Source organism: Ambystoma mexicanum, chromosome 11 (genome assembly GCF_040938575.1).
Source record: "Ambystoma mexicanum isolate Mex_15411 chromosome 11, UKY_AmexF1_1, whole genome shotgun sequence".
Classification (NCBI taxonomy): domain Eukaryota; kingdom Metazoa; phylum Chordata; class Amphibia; order Caudata; family Ambystomatidae; genus Ambystoma; species Ambystoma mexicanum.
The window spans coordinates 1,462,790,149-1,462,809,941 of NC_090934.1; the positions used below are offsets into that span (position 1 = coordinate 1,462,790,149).

General features: G+C 43.0%; 1 protein-coding gene across 1 annotated transcript in view; it reads right to left on the minus strand.

Moving 5' to 3' along the window:
* Nucleotides 1-2,601: 2,601 nt before the first annotated feature.
* SMAD3 (SMAD family member 3) overlaps nucleotides 2,602-19,793 on the minus strand; it is a 503,489-nt gene continuing 486,297 nt past the window's right edge. The window contains exon 9 of the mRNA XM_069625135.1: nucleotides 2,602-7,346. Within this exon, the coding sequence (XP_069481236.1) occupies nucleotides 7,223-7,346 (124 nt within the window). The 3' untranslated portion in view covers nucleotides 2,602-7,222. The remainder of the gene's footprint in view (nucleotides 7,347-19,793) is intronic.

Genomic DNA, 19,793 nt, shown 5'->3' on the forward strand with positions numbered 1-19,793 from the left:
GTATGTATTTAAAAGGGTGTAAGGCTGCCCCTAAATGTAATCACTGTTGGATTCCTCAGTAAGCCTACTGGGCAGGGTTATCTAGAACCGGTTCAATATATGCCTTTAAAACCTTGAGGCCCACTCTGGCGTACATTATGGTTTCAGAGCGGGCAGAGTATGGCGATTCAAGTATCGACTCTGCCAAGCTAAATATGTTTATGGATAGAACACATCATTACATTTGGCAAACCTGACCCATCATCCACATTCAACACTGTAGACAGGCTCAAGCCTTGTGCCACACTTTTTGCAGTGGGTATACCAGACGATCTGTTATTCACAATAATTGGGCTTTATACTAAGAGTATATCCAATTCAGATATAATTACCAATGGTCATTTAACCGTAAGTTACCAATAATGTTTGGGGGATGGCGCTTTAGCACCCCATGCTCTTTAATTTATAAATAAATAAGTTGTCATCTGTTTTGGGGCCAGTGTCCAGATGTTTCATCCGTGGCCAGGCACTCTATGCCTATTTTGTTATATTCAAATGACAATTTATGTTTCAAAGAAACAACCAGCCATACAAAGTCTAATAAGCAGTTTTGTTTTCTTCCCTAATGAAAAGGGGTTCAAGGTGTAAACTGCAAAATTGGACAGTTCATTGGAATTGCAAACACAAGATAATTAAAACAGCCCCATTATCTTCTATTCTTTATCCATGATCCCTGTTGCAGTTCATTCCAATGTCTACAAAAGACTCCTTACTTCTTACATTTTTATGGATCATAAAACTCAGAGTTGCCATCAACAAACGTAGGATCCCTCAGCTTTTAGGTGGAGTTACATTTCCCAATTTTCAGTTGTATCATAAAGCCTTTATCCTAAAACAATTGTCTACTTTAAAGCACAATGAAACCCATCCTGAAAATTCCCTCTTATGGATCAATGTAGAAGCCAGCATTATTGCCACACTCTCCCTTTCTCACTTCTGAACCACTTCCTCTTGGCCTAATATTACTTAATTTCCCTCACTACACTTTCTCAAATCTATTTGGAATAAACTTCCTACCAATGCCTTCTCCGAAACGAATTCAGAAGATGTCTTCCTTTGCTTCAACAAACAATGCTATAAAAATCTGAACCCCACTATCCTTCATCGATCGTTCTTGTCAGGCAATACATTTGTTAAACAATGAATCCACAAAGCCATTGAAATCCCCTTTGAACAGATCTGTATACATTACAATATCCGGTTCAGATCTCCCCTTCCACCTATCCCTCCTCAAATCACTAGTTAAATCCCTGCCCTCAACTAACTAAAAAATCCCTGACCCCTTTCCTGACTTTTTATCAACAATCCCTCTAGCAAACCAACCAACCCCTCTCACAATCCATTGAATGTCAATATTGCCAGGCAATGGGAGAATGATTGAATCTTCAAATTACCCTTGAATTGTGGGCCCAAATTTGGAAATGTCACTTAACATCTATTGCTGCCAATCTTACCCAAACCTACTTCTTCATTCTACACCGTGCTTTCCTTACCCCTCTAAGAATTTCCAAAGTGACGGATACGTCTTCCAATAATTGCTGGTCCTGCCATGAATTTAACGCTGATTTTCGTCATTTAATTTTCAAATGTTAATTTGATTTTTGCTTTCTGGACAAAGATTGTGTCTTGTCTTCAAAAGATCTTTCGGTTCACTGAACCTTTGTCACTTTCTAATCTTATGATTGGCTCTATTGTTAACCCGATTATACAACAAATTGAACCTCCGACATTGTTTAATTTGTTTGTTAGTATTGCTTTTCTTAACATTACTTATGACTGGAAAAATACTTCTAATTTAACCTATAATATCTGGTGAAATTCTATCTGCTCCACCCATCGGATCGAACAATTTAATGCATTCTCTTTTGATAGTTTATGTAAATTTAACAAAAAATGGAATCTGTACCTTAATAATTGTGAATACGTTTAATGAATTTCTTGATAATTAATGCTCTTTTCCCTTTCCTTCCCTATTGTTTTCGGTCTTGTCTCCCCTTGTCTGTCTCAGTATCTTTTCATGAAAACAATCATATCATAGTTACTTTGTTTCAATTTGTTTCATCAAACTGTATAGTTATCATGCTCCAAGAAGGCATACCTGTTTAAATGGGCTACATCATATATTTGTTAACATTTTGACTTGTTACTGAATATGCCTATTACAAATTATTAAACACTAGTATTGGCAAGGGGGCCCACTACCCAGTGGTGTAAATACTATTAGTAGCTGGGCATGAGGTTCTCAGAAAATACATAGTGGATTGCCCACGTCAGCTATTTTTAGATTGCTCCCTCCTTACGGTCTGATCCCCAAATTCTTGAAATCTGTTGTTGAAACGCTTTGCCTTTTGCCCTATAAAGGTTACATGTCTTTCTAGTGTGTCCAAGGTTGAGATAATTCAAAAAGATGAAAAATGCATTTTTGCAACCCCTTCTGGGATACCGGTCAACTTTGACCTACATCGTTCATCTGGAACTATTTGTGCCTTATCTTACAGATACAATTTTGTCACAAACACTGGACTTCTGGTTCACCATACAGACGAAACAACCACACAGACATTTGATACCTAGGAATTTATTGAGCAGCAATATAATGAACTGTATCCCATTGCTACATCTGGAAGATATTATCTGATTGGGTAATCCAGGCTCCCTTACAAAAGCAACATGTTATTGCCAGGGCCAACTTACTAAACATATTACAGCTGCAGGGGACAGTAAAAGAAAATCATCACTTAATGACAAAAGGATATCTTTCTTTCATTAACGTTTATTAGGCATAAGCCTTTAGGTACATCATAAAATATACAAATACCAGATAAATATTACAAAAAAGATATCTATCTCTGCTGCCGGTAATGGGCCTGAGTAAACATCTTATTGCTATAAATCACTTCGAGAGGTGATGTTTTGTAGCACAAATGTGCCTCAGCTGGCTACCTTGATGATCTGTGCCATCTAAATAATATCATGGAGAAGACAGTGCTATCATACACTGTTCATCAATAAAGAATCAGTTATGCATTTTATAATCGTTTCCCCTTTATGTGGCAGCATTAGATGTTCACTTGTAAAATCCTAACTTAGAGAAAGAGGCTATCGTAAACGTAAACCTGCACTGTATTATTTTGTTCCAATGCTACAATTTTTGACTTGTACTGCATAGTAATGGAACATTTTGCAAAGGCAGCTTTTTATTTAAGACTTAAGCGTATGCTCACCCTGGGAATACCCATTATATCTAATGCTGTTTAAATATAATTTAATTTGTTTTTATTTTTCCAGTGATTTTGTATTTAATATTTTATAAATGCAGATTTTCTTTTCATATAAGATTGACTTTATGGAATCAAGAGTTTCAAAATAAACCTTTATCAGAGTTCTAGAAAAGCAACATAACACAGTGTACATTTTTTGCTGGGGGGAGTGTTCCAGTATAATTGTTTACACACATTAAATGGCTCCTTTATGCTGAAGTTTGTCTGAAACACAACATATTTTGAGGAATAAGATGAAGGAGTCTCATATTCAAGGGTGATGCATGGCACAGCGTGGAAAAAAATCTGTGCTAGTGTTTGGTGCCAATTTTGGAATTAAAGCTCCATAGACATGAAGGCTCCCTTTGACACATAGGCAATCCACCATTTCGATGTTGACATTTTCAGAGAAACTATTTGAGATCGTCGATGCACATTGTCCTACAGTCTAAATTGACTTAGCAGAATTTTGATTGGTTTACAATAATGACGATGTCTTGCATGCAGGAAAACAGTGGCTTTTGATCCCACGGCTGGCACCTCAAAAGGTAGTCAAACCCCGATATACAGCTTTGGCATCGAGGTTGAGGAGTACTGGGGGTTGCGATTGCCTAAGGTTGCCATCTACTTCAGAAGAAACAATAACAGCATTTGACTGAAAGGTAATAATGTCAGTGCAGCCCCTGGCTTCCTGGTCCACTTCAGAGAAAGGCACACATGGATCACCTGTAGCCTGCTTTTAACAAAACAGAATACTTTCATTACTATCTCTGCTGGTTGTTGATTTCAACAAAGCACATGAATCCCCTTAGGGGAATGGTCAGCAGGCAAGAAGTCACAAATATTTTTTTTCTACAGTTTGTCTAGAACTCCAGACTCAAAATAGGGTGGATCACATTTTCTAAAACATCCATGGGAAGTACAGGTAATGACAAAACAAATTAGTACTAAAGGTGCTAGCTAGCGGAAACAAACCATTTACTTGACCCATTTCTTAATTAAGAGTCATCAACAATAACGATTTCCAAACTACTCGTTTCATAAAGTCGGTGGGATTTGGGACCTATTTCGACATCATTCACTGGATAGCCCTTGAAATTCGAAAACAGGCCCTCATAATTGAAAAACATACAAGTAAAAATGTAGCGTTAATAAAATAAACAAAAAACAAACTCAGACAAAAAGGGAAACATTGGATATAACGGAACACATTTACTTGTGGCTAAAAATGAATCACTAGCAAAAACAAAAAGCAAAAAATAAAGGGTTATGTAATTCCATGCATGCCAGAAAGGGAACATACAAACAAAAATAACACTTTTTAGCTAGCATTGTCTTTTGCAGCTTTTCAGAGTTCTATTTTGCTCCTGAAATAGAAAGACAATAAGAGTTTTCTGCACATGGTAATCTAAGGAATAACCCCCTCGCCCTTCCAGCTCTCCAAGCTCCCCATGTTGGTAGTCAATGTACCAAGAATAGGAATACAGAAGATTGCAGGCCCGGGAAATGTTATTGCACTTTTCTTTTTTTTACATAAAATGCACATAACTGTATGGATTGTTTTCTCTGTGGAAAAATGGGATCCAAAATCAAATCTTTGATAATTAGAAACAGAAGGTACCAATTACAACAATGGAGATGGCCAAGTTCTTCTTTCGTAGTTCATACGATAGAGGAAAGCAAGGTGCCAGCGATGCGGTGCAGTTAGTTGAATCCTGAGGTTTGACACCACATCACGACAGCCTAGTTTAACACAATTTCTGGGTTCAGAGCAAGTCTACAAAAAACACAAATCTTTGTAGCTTTTTAGTCACCGTCTTCTTCATGATCGAAGGAAGGAAATGCAGTGGACGATTGAAAACTTCTAGCTGTGATGCGGCTACATATTTTAGCAGTCTGAAATCACACGCCATGCTGTACATTGGTCAATATACCTGAATTACAGCTATACAGTCCAGCTTTTTGGTCTCAGCAATATGTGCGCTGTGTATTCTTCAGAACATCGTCAATTACAAGCACAATAACAGCAATGGCCTTTGCCATTATTTGAGATTGCGTAAAATAGAAAATTAAAGTTCGACATGTTTGAAATATGCTTTCTAGTTGGTCCTATTCCATTGCCGTTTGACTCATTGAGTTAGTCACCTAATACCCAAATGGAGGAAAAGTCATTTCCAGATCAGCCCCCCACCCCCACGTATAACAAAGCCGCCATAAAAAATATTGTAATATTAAAACATATTAGACAAGAATAGTAAAACAGGTTTTGTTTAAAAGGTCAGTCATTACAGCAGCTTAAGCACTGTATGGATGCATGGTTCTTATAGCCAATTGAGCCACAGCATTATGGAGTGTCTTATAAGGCCATTCCCATCTCACAGAGATAAACAGGATGCTGCTTGCTCATTGTGGTCCTTCATAGGGCTTTGGGCACCACAGCAACAGGACATACCTGCAATTTTGGTCACAGGCTCCCGAGAGCTACATGTTTTTCAACGCTAAAGCTCCAGTCTAGCATTCTTTCACTTTCTGGTTTGAACAAATTTCTGGCATGCAGGTAAATGCTTGGAAAATCAATGGCAAGCAGCAGGCCACAGGCAGAAATTCACCTTGCCCCCCAGCTCGAGAACCCAAACACGCTCAAGTGGTAAAGGCAAAAGGGAAAGACTCAAACCTGAAAATCTGTAGGTTACAAAAAAAACCTGATTTTGGAACATTATGCCCAAACATTATACACATTCGACAGGCCACAAAGCATTGAAAGGAAACGTTTCTAGATCAAGTGATACCTATGAACTGACAATTAAACAGAGCTAAGAGAAAGAATGCAGTTGGAAGAATAATTTGGTGCCTTTTTGATACATCTACTTGACTTTCCGTAAAGCGTTTGCCATTTCTATTACCTTTTAAAAAGAGAGATGATAATGACAATTGCCACTTGGTACAAAGAGCCAGTTCCTCCATGTTTAATTGACATGAAAATCAATTTTTTGAGCGAAATAAAGAACTGTACCTCCTGACCCGTCACTGGCACAGATATCTAATCCATTCCAATAGTCTTCTCATAGGTACTTTCCTTGATGGTGCTTGCCAACTAGGAAAATTGGCATCGAAAATCACTTGCCACACTTTTCCTCATCTGAGATATTGCAAGGTTCGCTGATACATTTTTCTGCCAGGGAAGTTGTACAAATTTGCATGTAGCAAAGCAAGCTGATGCCCTGTTGACTCTGGCATGTGTCTGCATTTGCTTGTTGCCTTAGGAGCAATAGGTTGTTTTGAGAAGAGATGATATCATCAGGAACTAGTTGCTGTGAGGTAAGGTTCCAACCCAAGCAGTTTGTACAGTAGGACTGTAGCAGGTGATGCAGATAAACCCTGATAACAAACCGAGAGTACAACACATTTGAAAATGAATAAAGATTAATGCTGCTCTTCCAACAGTTCAAAACATTACTACAGTTCGCATTGTGTAACTTTTGGAGGCACCATCAAAAGATTTTGGATGGTGTACGTAAAGCAACCTCAAGAAAATGGATCTCCTCAAGAAATACTGCTGCCTCCTCTTACAGCTGGTAACACATCCTGAGGTTTGGCCGTCATTGGTCTCTTCTTCTGCAGACCACTCTAGTACCTGATCTCGAAAAAGCCTTAGTTGGCCAGCAGCACACAACACCAAAACAGATCTGTTGTAGACGGCGGCCATGAAATGTCTGCTTTCCTGGTAATGCAAATAGCCCTTATCCATGCTACCAAAGTGCTTATAATGTTGTAAAGTACCAATAACGGCCACAGCCCGATTTCAGCATGTTCTACAAGTTCCAACATTCCTTAATAGCACAATTGTGAACATTCAGAATTTCTCAGTTTTCCAGCTGTTGGGGTTTCCTTGTGCCAGTGTTTTGCACCAAGAAGGGTAGTTCCTAAGAGACACTGGAGCACCGCAGGCTTGGAGTACCCATCTGTGTGAGAACCTTGTCTAGCCATTGCAAAGGGCCATTCAGATGCAGCTCAATCCAACATGGGGTACTGGTCACAGTCTGACGCCTAGAAGAAAAAGTATAGAGGTGCAGGGTTAACACTAGTTTCCAAACTTGTTAAGTGAAAATCTAAATTACTTAACTCTCAAGGATGCACATTATCCTAAAATGTGTGTTCTTCTAAGAGGAAGAGACATGTTTGAACTTTTAACAACATTTTCATTAGTAGATTTTTATATGTTTTTCTTATGGGGTGACAGCCCTAAAATTGTTGCTTTTACAGTAGAAAATGGAAGTTCCTTCAATTTTGGCAATATATTTCACAATAATGTAATTTGCTCACCTTTCCTTAATACAAATCCCCTTAGTCCCTCTTCCAAATTGTCCTGTATTATAAATGGAACCATATTGAGCTGTAAATTGCCTCATCCCATAATACATGCTATTCTTACAAATAGTGTTTTCTCCAGGACGCTCAAGATAGAACTAGACATTCCTTGATTTTCAGGAGGTAAGCACCCTCTGCTCCATATTGAACCATTATTTTTCATATTCGCCTCAATTTTCTTGCAACAGATATTTTGAAGGAAGACACTAACGTCTCAGAAGGCAAATTTGGATGAGTCCAGATGAACACCAATGCATGAGTGGAGATGGGGAGGTTCCATGAAGCATGTGACCGGGGCCTTCAGAACAGGCCCTCATACTGCATACCCTTCTTGTAGAATACACCATGTTATGAGCGAGGATGTAGATTGAACCTCCTGCACAACATAAATCATAACCATGGGAGAAATAAAAGCCAAGCATGTTGCCTGATATTCTCACAACTTTTGGTTTATTACAGAGCTTCCATCGTGAGTGGTCAGCTTCAGCACATCATTAACGTAGAAGGATTACTTGAATTTCAAATCAAGATTACGTCTTAAGCCTGCAGAGTTGATGGCCTTTGTGGTAGTGGACGATTCATTTTCAGTGATGATGAAACTTTGTTTTTTTTACAAGAAAAGCATGCACTCGCTGCAGGCTGCGACAAGTTCACCAGGAGCTGGGGCACGCATCGCTTCTGCACGCAGTACTCCACCCAGAGCCCTGGCATCATGATTCTCATTCACAAGTCGCTGTAATACACACATAAGGCTTCCCATGTAGAACAAATTTGGTGCCATGTTCTGGTGCATGGTACATTAAATTGCTTGGAGGTGCAAATGTTGAATATATACAGGCCTAACGTCCATGACCCAGAATTCTACACCCAACTAATAGACCTGCTGGATGCGTAACCCCTGGTATCTGTCCTGTGGGGTGGGGTCTTTAGTACCATTGTAGACCTTAACCTAGACAGGTCCAGCAGCAGGGCCCGACAGTTGTCTAAGGCCGCCCGAACCATACTTGAAGGGCAAACTAGGTTGAGGGTGGAGGATGCCTGGAGACTGTTGCATCCACTGACTGGTGAGTACTCTTTACTCAACAGTGCATGATTCACACTCCAGGATAGACCAGTGGCTGGTATTTAGGACACTATTAAACTGTGTGGTGGAAGCAGATATATTACCTAGGACTTACTCAGACCACTCCCATGTCACCTTGACTCTCACTTGGGAGGCTAGGCACATCTCTGGACGTCCCTGGAGACTCATACCCCAAGCGCTGCTAGACCCTGCATTCGAATACGAGCCAGGAAAGGTTTGTTGATGATTATTTTTAAATAAACTCTAGTACTGTTGATTCCCTCTCTACCGTTTAGGAGGCTTTTAAAGCCTACATCTGTGGTGTGACTCTCACCAAAGAAGCTAGGATTGTCAGGGCTATCGGGCGAAACATCCAGGATAGAAAAGCCTCCCTTAAACTACTTGAAGCATAATACGTTACGGACCCGGCACCTGCTACACTAGGTGAAATAAAAAACACACTTGACAATTTTAAGGTCCTTGGACAACCCTGTGGTAGATAGGCAGTACGGTGTGGGTGAACGCCCGAGCAGTCTGCTGGGCAGAGTGGTGCGATAGGAGGGTGGAGACCACCATATTTCGATCATTGAGGATGCTACTGGTCTGATTGTTCACTCTTTATCGGACGTTGACGTGTTTTGTTCCTTCTGCAAGACATTCAATGCTAACAGGTATGCAGCGTCTGACCCAGACATAGAGGCAGTCTTAGACAAACGCCCGCTCTCAGTACTCTGATGGGGCTAGGGAAGCCCTTGATTGCCCCATGAGTGCTGAGGAGATATCTAGAGCGATAGTCGCTCTGCCGGCAAGACTCCTGGTCCAGACGGACTCACCATGGACTTCTATAAAAGCTATAGTCTACGCCTTGGCCTCAATTGTCCGTCCTCTGGGGCGAATTCTGTGAGGGGGAGATGTTGCCACCCACACTCAGGGAGGCAGTGATAATCATTCCTCTCAAGCCTTGGAAGCCTGCTAGACAGTGTGGCTCATACCGCCCTCTCTGACTCATCAATAGCAATGTTAAAATCTTTGCTAAGGTTTTGGCCCTTCGATTTGCCCCCTGTATGTCTCATCTAATACACCTAGACCAATTCGGATTCGTGGCAGGTCGTTCCACGGCGCTCAATCTGAGACGCCTGTTCAATATCATTGCCGGGGTGGATCCTGGGGTTGTTGCGGTGGTGGTGGTGGTCCTTGACTTCCAGAAGGCTTTTGACTGTGTCCTGCCTTTCTCTGGGCGGTACTTGGAAAGTGCAATTTCAGCCCCCATTTCTAGTCGATACGACTTCTCTAAACGCGGCCAGTGGCTAAGATTTGCGCTAAGGGCCTGCTCTGAACCCTGTTTGACATCTGTAGGGGGACCAGACAGGGCTGCACTTTCTCTCTGCCTATTTTTACTGTTATCGTGCCTTTGGCTGACCTAATGCGCCAGAAGCATGCACATGGGAGGGTTTGGGTGTCAGGGGGGAAATCAGGCTCGCCGGCTCCCCGGGATTATATCTTTATATGCAGATGATGCACTATTATACTTTAGAGAACCAAATCATAATCTCGCTCCCATCATGAGTGATAGTCTTCACTTCTGGTACTTATATGGACTACGTGTCAATTGCACTAACTCTTAGCTGTTCCCCTTCACAGATGCAGCGACTGCCCCAAGTGATCTCATGGGGTTTGCCTGGTCCCCTACTGATATTAAGTACCTTGGGGCTGCTGTCACAAGACAGCGGGCCTCGCTGTATGATCGAAACTTCAGGTCCTACTTGCAGCAACTTTTGCCTAAACTGCACTCTGGGCGAAATTGCCTATGATGCTCGCAGGCCGGCTATCACTCCTTGGATGATTGTACTGCCACAATTACTGTACCGCTTCCTAAATGTCCCGTTATGGTCTGAAGTATTATTCTTTGACGCGCTGAAAGCTGCTGTGAACAACTTTCTCTGGCACTCTGGGGCGGTAAGACTAAAACGGGCCACGCTTGCTAAACCATACGGTCATGGTGGATTTGCTACCCCAGACTTTGAGAAATACTGGCTAGCAGCCCAGGCCCAATACACAGCCTTTTGGTTCATGGAGGACCCCCAGCTTCCACGCGTGAAGATTGAGTGTGATGCGGCGGGGACCCGCGGCACCCGGTCCCTGGTCCTATCCCCACTGTGGAAGGACTCAGGGGTGGCTAGGCCGGCAGCCGCAACAGCTCAGGCGTGGTATAAAATATGGAAACAGGTCAACAACCCTTACCCATTTCACAGACTTGCCGCTTTGGAACCTATGTCCTGAGACCCCCTAAGATAAGCAAAACTGCCCTAGATATATAGGCGGCTAACGGATACTGCACGTGGGGGGTTGTATTTGTTATGGGCTCCTTTATTGCTTGAGCCAACCTAGCCAGGCACCCTTTAAGACAGACCTCCTGTTGACTACAATATGCAGGACTACGCCAAGCTCTTTGGAAGACATGGCATGAGTTCCCCACGTTGTCCCCCGACGAACCACTTTTGTCATTAATTATAGAGGTTACAACGACCAGAGGGATTGTTTATAGAATGTACACTCTGCTAAGTGGGCCTGTGAACCACTGACTAAGTTACGGGCGCCATGGGGCAGAGATATAGGTATCAAATTTACTAACAAATGCTGGGAAACTATGTGTATGCAATCACGCTGGGTATCCCTCAATACCAGGTTCTGCCTAATCCAGCTTAAGGTATTACACAGATTCCACCTCATGTCCCACGACCACCCCCCACCCCCGCACTGCCCTAGATGCTATTCAGACAATGCTGGCTACCTTCACATGCTCTGGGCCCGCCGCAGGGATTTGTAGTATTGGGGCAGGGTCTGTAACGCTGTGTCTGAGATGCTGGATTGTACTATTGAGCCATGTCCTATGAACTGCCTATTTCATGAGTTCTTGACGCTTCGGTGGACCCACCATAAACTCGCTAGCATATGTATATGTATGATTATTGTAGTGTGCCACATATTGCTGTTATGGTTTAGTCCTGACAGCCCCACTGTGGAACTGTGCACCTGGACATTAGATCGCAAAGAACGCTGGTCACCTTTACAATCGGCCTGCAGCAGACCCCCGGACATTTGGCCCCCTTTCCGAGCGTACTTGCATTTACAAACTGATTAGCATAGCTCGTGAGGCAAGTTCCCCCGAGTCCTCTCTGCACCTGATAATTTGTCGAGTATGGTAATGCACGCTCTCACTTTGTTTTAGGTCTACTGCTTGTATAATGACATGCACCATTGTAATGTGATGCAATTGTTGGTAAATTGGCACCCTCTTCATGGAGGTCCTGTTGTGATGTCAAGCACTTAATAAAGTTTTTAAAAAAATAAAAGAAACCTGGCCGTTGGATTCATCCAACTCTTTCCACTGCCTTTGACACAGAGCTATCCCCCTCCTGCTGGACCTCCTCATCGGATTACCTGGTCTCTGGGGTCATACAAGAGTTATATATTGATAATTCATCATAGCTGAGGAACGGTGAGCACAGATGGGTATATTTGTATAATTTCCTTTTCACATTATGTGCAGTGTTCCCAAGGGTTCCTTCAGTCTCCCTGTTGTTATTTAACATGCATCTGAAACCACTAATGGATGGAGGACCTTGTTTCCATTAGTGCACTGATAATACAGAAACAGATCTGCATCCCCAGCCCACATTAATACCTTGCTCTGCTGCTGGAAGGTATCTGCTCGTTAGCTGTGTGGATGAGATGCATCGATCTGAAGTCCAATGGAGCTACAATTGAGGTTACTTTGCTTTGCCCCCACTAGGACCATACTTCCCCTGCCTCGAGATCTGCTCCTCCTTCCCCTTTTGATCATATCAGAGGGCTTGCTGGGAAGGTACAAAATGTGAGAATGATCTGGATTGTGTCTTCACTAAGTTTGCACAAGTACTGTCTAAGCAGTCTTTTCCCAGCTCGGGTAGTTGAGCAAACCGACGTGGAGATGGGGTTTATGGGGAGCAGGGCAGGCCAGCAGGTAACAGTTCCACTACTTCTTTTTGTACACTTCGATCACTGTATATAATATAAGTTTTGAGAGTTGAACAGGTCAGGCATATTGTCTGAGGCACACTTTTCAAGCGATAAATAATAAAGAGGAGTAGATCAAGAAAGCAGCTGTAGGATTTTCCAGATGCCATATTTTGGGTAAATATTTCTTGCTGGTAGTTAGCTTGGCTTGTCTCTGAAGTAGTTTCAAATGCTCAAAAAAAATACAGACTTTGACAACCTAATTTATGAATGCACCGCTGGCCTAAAGTTCTAAAAGCAAACTTGGCAAAAAACGTGTAGAATCCCCAAATGAGGTGAGAGCTGTGACAAGTCTATAGACTTCTAGACCTTAAAATAAGCAATACAATAAAAACTCAAATACACACCCAACTGAAAACCTGTTAATCCTACAGGAGGATAAATATTGCTGCCCCATCTTTGAAGAAAGTGAAAGAAGATAAGCCAGGTCACATATAGAAAGAGGACATATTACCAAGACAGGTCACACATGGAAAGAGGACATATTACCAAGCCAGGTCCCACATAAACAGAGGACATATTACCAAGCCAGGTCCCACATAAACAAAGGACATATTACCAAGACAGGTCACACATGGAAAGAGGACACATTACCAAGCCAGGTCCCACATAGACGGAGGACATATTACCAAGCCAGGTCCCACATAGACGGAGGACATATTACCAAGCCGGGTCCCACAGAATGACTTGTGGCACGTACCTACGGTAGGCATAAGCCACTTACGAGCAGTAAGACCAAAAAACATACGTTTATCAAATTACACATATACTCGACCAAAATTACTGAGATAGTCCACACATCAATATAGTAAAATTACAGAAATAGCTTGGTACATGGTGATCAAGCTTCACACCGGTGATACCCACGCAAAGTGCAACTACATCACCCAGAATTACTTGCGGCACTCACCCACAGCAGGCACATGCTTCTTATGAGTAGGAAGATATAAAAAAACAGCATCATAAAATCAAATATGTACTCGGTTAAAAATACTGAGATAGCTTATACATCAATACAGTAAATCTCAGAAATTGCTTGATACACGGTAATCAATCTCTCTTACGTCACGTAAGATCATGTGAACCACGTAAGTACAAACAAGGTAAACCAAAATAGCGGCTGCAGCGACGCGATCGAAACGGGAGGACTGGTACCCGTGAGGAAGGCAAAGATAACCCGGTACGAGACTACAGATGGGTACCCCCAATAGCAGTAGGGTCCAAGACCATCGCGAATACGCAATCGCCTAAATCTAGATACCTTGACAGCGGCCACCCTCCGCACTAATACACAACTGAGCAATACCATTGACTGTGTGATGCATAACACGCGCACATAGTCCAATGCCTCGGTTATTCTTGGCTTTCCCATGCAGATCACTCTGGATGACGGAAAAACATTAGAGGCCAACACCATATGCTAAGTACAGCGCCAATAGGGGTACAACGGAAATGCACCATCCAAAACACCCTGGAAGGTAAATGAATGAATATAAGGGGTGGTAAACATGACATGGAATAGATGTAAAAGGTTGGCTTTGACTAACCACATGCATGCACCTTCTCATAGGAACAAGAGCTAAAATTAATATATGTGACTGACATGAAAAGCAGAAGCCACACGGACACAGCGAAGTAGCCAGGTACAAAAAGTAATTGGGCATTTCCAATACTATGATGATGTGGGTAAGAATTATATAAGTGATATGGGCTTATTACTTAATAGGCCACGAAGCAGGACGATGACGGTCTACACATGAAAAAGTGGATTGACTCGCCATAGGGAGACAGGTGAACAGCAAGGACCGGTCGACCAAAACACAATGTATCATAAATGTCCATAGAAGGGTTACTGATAGTGTCCCCTCTCTATCTTCCTCCATTCAGGGCATACAAAAGCCAAATATCCAAATCTCCAACGCCTGACTACAACCCAGGAACCCTCCCGAGCCCAAGAATAGGGCACACAGACATTAATGAAAAATTGTCTTGTATTGTAATATGAAATGCTTTGACGAAAGCAGGGTATTTTTACGTCCTGAAGAAAGCGGAAACACAGTTACAACCGCTGAAACCGGTCGACAGAAGGAAGACAGGTCTGGGAGTGATGACCCAAACCTCGATACCCACTACAAGCGAGTCGTGAGTTTGGTTTAATTATCAATTGATTCATATTTTAATGAGTGACAAAAACAACTACGGTCTGTTGTCTTAGAAAAACTTAATTGACACCAATTAAGTACTTTTATCAATAAGATACACCACTTTGTAGGCGATACGAATAAAAGACATAATCGACCTACTTAGGGTGTGCACTTCTTTTTAGAAACGTAGGAAAGTATTAGAGAGGACAAGCTCAGCCTCTTGCATGTTCCCCCACCTTAGATAGTTATCCCACCAGCGCTTCCTAGGGATGACTAGAACCATGTGAAGGGACAGCAAGAGTTTGCGCATTGGAAAATCCATTTAGACATAGGGACTTAGACCACCAGGAATAACTTTTTAAACAAACGGTTCTGTCATTAATGTGCTAAAAAATGTGGGTAAGACAGAATGGAGTCACCCAGAGACTCCTAACTGTATAGATATACTCACATAAACGGAGGACATATTACCAAGCCAGGTCACACATAGACGGAGGACATATTACCAAGCCAGGTCACGCATAGACGGAGGACATATTACCAAGCACAGCTAAACGGCCCACAAGACTAGATTAAGATGATGCAGTTCCTCTAGCAGATCTAGCTTACATTCTAGCAGCTCGTCATTGTCTGGGAAGCACAGAACAAGAAACATGTTCTTTCTTGATTGCATTTATTTCCTTTCTCAACCCTGAACATCTGTATATTTCTGCCCTTGGCACATTCATCAGTTTCAAATATCAGAGGAAACCAGCAGTGTGTAGTTTCCTGAATACGATCTAGGCCTGCAATGTACATGTTCCTGAGAAGTTGCAGGAAGACGGGTTACAGGAACAGCATTTAATGGCCCAGCTGGCGAAGGGTGTCTGCGCTTTGTACTTACCTTAATTAATCGTGTTGGAGACTGCTGTTGTTCTGCAATTCATTTACTGGCAAAAAGCATCTGATGCAACTGCCAGAGAAAACCACTGAAGAAGAAGAATTTGTGGCGAGAATGCGTCAAGCAATGCAACACCAGCTAACAGAGTAAAGCAGTGATGCAGTTCAGTGTAGTGTCTAGACAAGTATTCTTTGAGGTATGTCAATGTGCTCTTTGAGAACCGGATATGCCACCAGGAGCACGTCTCTATAAATCCCTGGCACATGTCACTGAGTGCAAGGGCAGGGAACCACTGGAATGGTAAGGGCGGCAATAGCGCAAAAAGGAAGCATGGGCAGTGAAATAGCACAGCCCTTAGCAGAGAGGGGAAAGCTGTAGAGTACATTCGGTCCAGCGCATCATGCATGTAGCAGGCTGTAGGGAGTTTTGCCTCCCTGTAGTGTCACTCATACTACAAGACAACAGCCCAAAGGCAAAAGTAATCAGCAGAGGAAGGAGGGCTCCATGGAAGAGGTGTGCACGGAGGAGGAGCAGCACAGTGTATACCTTAGTGTAAATACCATGCCCTACAGCAGACACAGAGACAGCACTGACACAAGGCAATGCTGCCATTATCAAGAGCATTGCAAGGCCACAGCACTGAAAAGAGAAAGCGGTGGCAGTAGGAAAAGATGCCTGTAAACTCTGACACGAGTCTAAAGTGACTGATGGTGTTTAAGAAGCAATGGCTGAATCAGAAGCCGGGTGAAGTGCATTACCCAGATGACGTGTGTGAATAGCCATTACAGCAACCAGGGGAGGTAATGCAAGGAGCCCCGTTCATCGCACAAGCAAATAACCAGTGTGTAAGAGAAAGGAAAATCATCATCACCATGCAAAATGTAAAGCTAGCACTAAGGTTGCTGTAAACCCCATTGCGGCACCACCCACACTATGTAGGGGATGGAAGGACTTATTCTGATTACATTTGTTGGCAACGGCGGGGCACATGCATGCTGCTGAAGAGAAGCATGCCGCTTGGAAGCATGGTCGTGAGAAGAAGGCAGTTTCCTAACCCACAGGAAGCTACCATGGAATGGGGGAATTCCACTAACCTCTATGCCCAGACTATCAACATATGAGTAGCATATTTTGAGTAAAGAACAAACATTGTATTAGATTGCTGCAAACATTGTTAGATCAGTGGTCGCTCCCACCAGCAAGATGTACTACACAGAAAGTTTCCAGGTAGCTTATGCTGGAGAAACTATGGCCAACAAGCCACCTACTAGAATGTGTGGTGGTCCTGCAGGGTAGTTGAAGCGGTTTAGACGAGGAACTGCCTTGCATAAAGTAATCGGATGAGATCCAACCTTTAACTATGATTTGGCATTTCATTGGACAAGGAGGCGATGAATTCCTTACCACATGTAATGCACTACCTTGGCAGCAAAAGCACGTCTGACCACTGCGTGGAAGAGACCCCATTCTTCGTCAATAACTGAGGGGGTGATTTAAGTCTGGGAGCTGTGGTAAAAGGATACATTGGATCAACAACATTCAGATATTGGCATAGTAAGGAGCCTGCTGAGACGAATCTGGACTATTCGTCCCTTCTCCATAGAGGGGAGCCACCCCCTTTGAGGCTAGGGAGGTGAGCTTGCTCAGCAAAGTCCCTAGCTGGGGGTCTGGGCAAGTGGGACCTACTGGGAGTGATTCCCCTCTTGGTGACAAGAACTCCTCTTCCTGTAAGGAACTCCCTGTCCAGAGTACATTGTCTGCCTACATGGGAAATGGAAAGACTGTTACACCTCTTCCGAATCCAACAAATAGGGATATTTCTGCAATCTCTTTGGCTTCAGGCAATGCTGGTTCCTGCCTGAACTCCACAGTCCAAGAGAAACATCATACCGTTTTTCGTTGTGATGATGTACAAAACAAAAAAACACAAGAAACGTTGACTGGAAGGGAGAGAACTCAACACAGAGGCGATTCTCTGGTGGGAAGACACCCTGGAGGGGTGGAGCCACACTAGACCGTGGAACTGGTGGTAGCGTGGGCAGCAAGCTGATTGGTAGCAACCCGCTGTAAAGATGGTGTCCTGACTGACCAATACACCAAGGTTGGGAGAGAAAGGAGACAGTAAAATGACCGCCTTCTCCTGGTGGGGTGACCACACAAGTCGTGGTGGGCCTGGGGCCAGTTCAGTGGCACCAAGACCAGACCGCAGCGAAGAAGTCAGATCCCCAATCTCTGCATAAGAGTGCAGCGGAAGGGAAGTGATGGTTGCCCATGTTTAGAAACAAGACACGGACACTGTCAAGCACTAAGGGGAAATGCTGGTGTTAAGGAAACCTTGTCTTTCCGGAGAAAAAGAAAACCATATGGAGTTTATCTAACGACTTAAAAACTTGGCACACAGAACCTGGAGATGCTGAGGGCTGAGCTGCGAGAAAATGATGAACTTTGTCTAAAGAGATCAAAAACTTGATACACTTTTAACCTTCTTGTTTCTCAAGAGCTTTTGTTCAGGTTGTTTTGGTTTGCAGTTCTGTGCTGTTTATTTGTCCGGACACTATTTGTTGGTATTTGAGGTAAAATAAATACATTTTAAAAAAAGGTAGCCGTTCATTACATTCACGATCAGTTAATGATGCCTACAGCTAAATAATAAATGCAGGAGATCATGGCTAGTCAAAAAGCCAAGCATTCAGGCGGCGCTGACTCTTACCAAATCGATGGAGCGGACTAACAAATGTGTGCAATACATTAATAAGAGGCCCTACTAGCAAGAAGGGTGGCAATGTAGAAAATGAACCAGGGCTGGTCCTGGGCATTTTGGAAAGTGAGGTAATCATAAAATTAATGCAATAAAAAGTGGCACTTCACCGGGCTATGCAAAGCACCAGTGACAGAACTTTGCTGATGCCATGTTTTAGGTGCAAGAAGTGTCTTACTGTGAGGGTGAATCACATATAGCGGATATTGTTAAAAGACCATAAAAATGTCGTTGGCCTCAGGGATCCCTTACACACTAATGCTCCTGTACTCCTTTGAGCACGAGTATGGGGATTGTAGCAAGGATGAGTTAAGGCAATCTGACATTAGTCCAGAGCTTATTGGGGAATGCCCACACTTATACTAGTGTGTGTTGAAGAAAATCTGAACTTCAAACAGATGGAAGTTATGGCGAGAATTTATATTTGAACAAAAGGAGACAGTTTACTGGGTTGGAGACATCAAGGAAAGTTATTACTAGAGTTTAAGCCTATGTTGGAAGCTGGGTGATGGCTAACCCAGTGGATAGGGCATCATCACCCGCTCCCTGCATCAGGTCCCGGAGGAGCTGGACAGAAGAAGATCCCACCCTGCTCCCCATTATTTACAGCCGCATGGAAGCATCCATTGCAAAAACTCCTAGCAGACCAGAGTCTGCCAACTGGAAACCCCCCCTGTTTGGCAGTACCTAGAGCACTGCATAATTCATCACTTAAGGCACAGGAGAGGGGGAGGAGTGTGATTGCCAATGTTTACCTGGCAAATGAGTGGATCAAAGGGAAGGTGCCTGGGAAAGTACAGCATTGACATCAATCGTAAGCACCCCCTTGGTTAAGGGGTCTCCCTGGATTGCTCATCTGGTGACCCCCTCCATTACGAGTTTGCAGTAATGGAAGAACGGGTGGTATTTACAATTTGCAGACCGCACAATTAAGAGAACACCACTGCATGAGATAGTAACAGAGGGAGGGGTAAATACCACATGAGTCCTGAAACTGCCAAAATAACACAAAAATGACCTCCAACATTTGCCTCCTGAAAAAAATAGGCAGTCATGACTGTCAAATGATAACATAGGTGAAGCGTATCAACCTTGTGAGAACAGAAGATGCCCAGCAAGCATCCTGCAAGACACAAGTTATTGTTTTATAGAAGGGCAACTGACCCCCTGTTAAGATGGGTTTCTAAAGTCTGGCCTGGTAGACCGTTTCTAGGAGACCACCCTA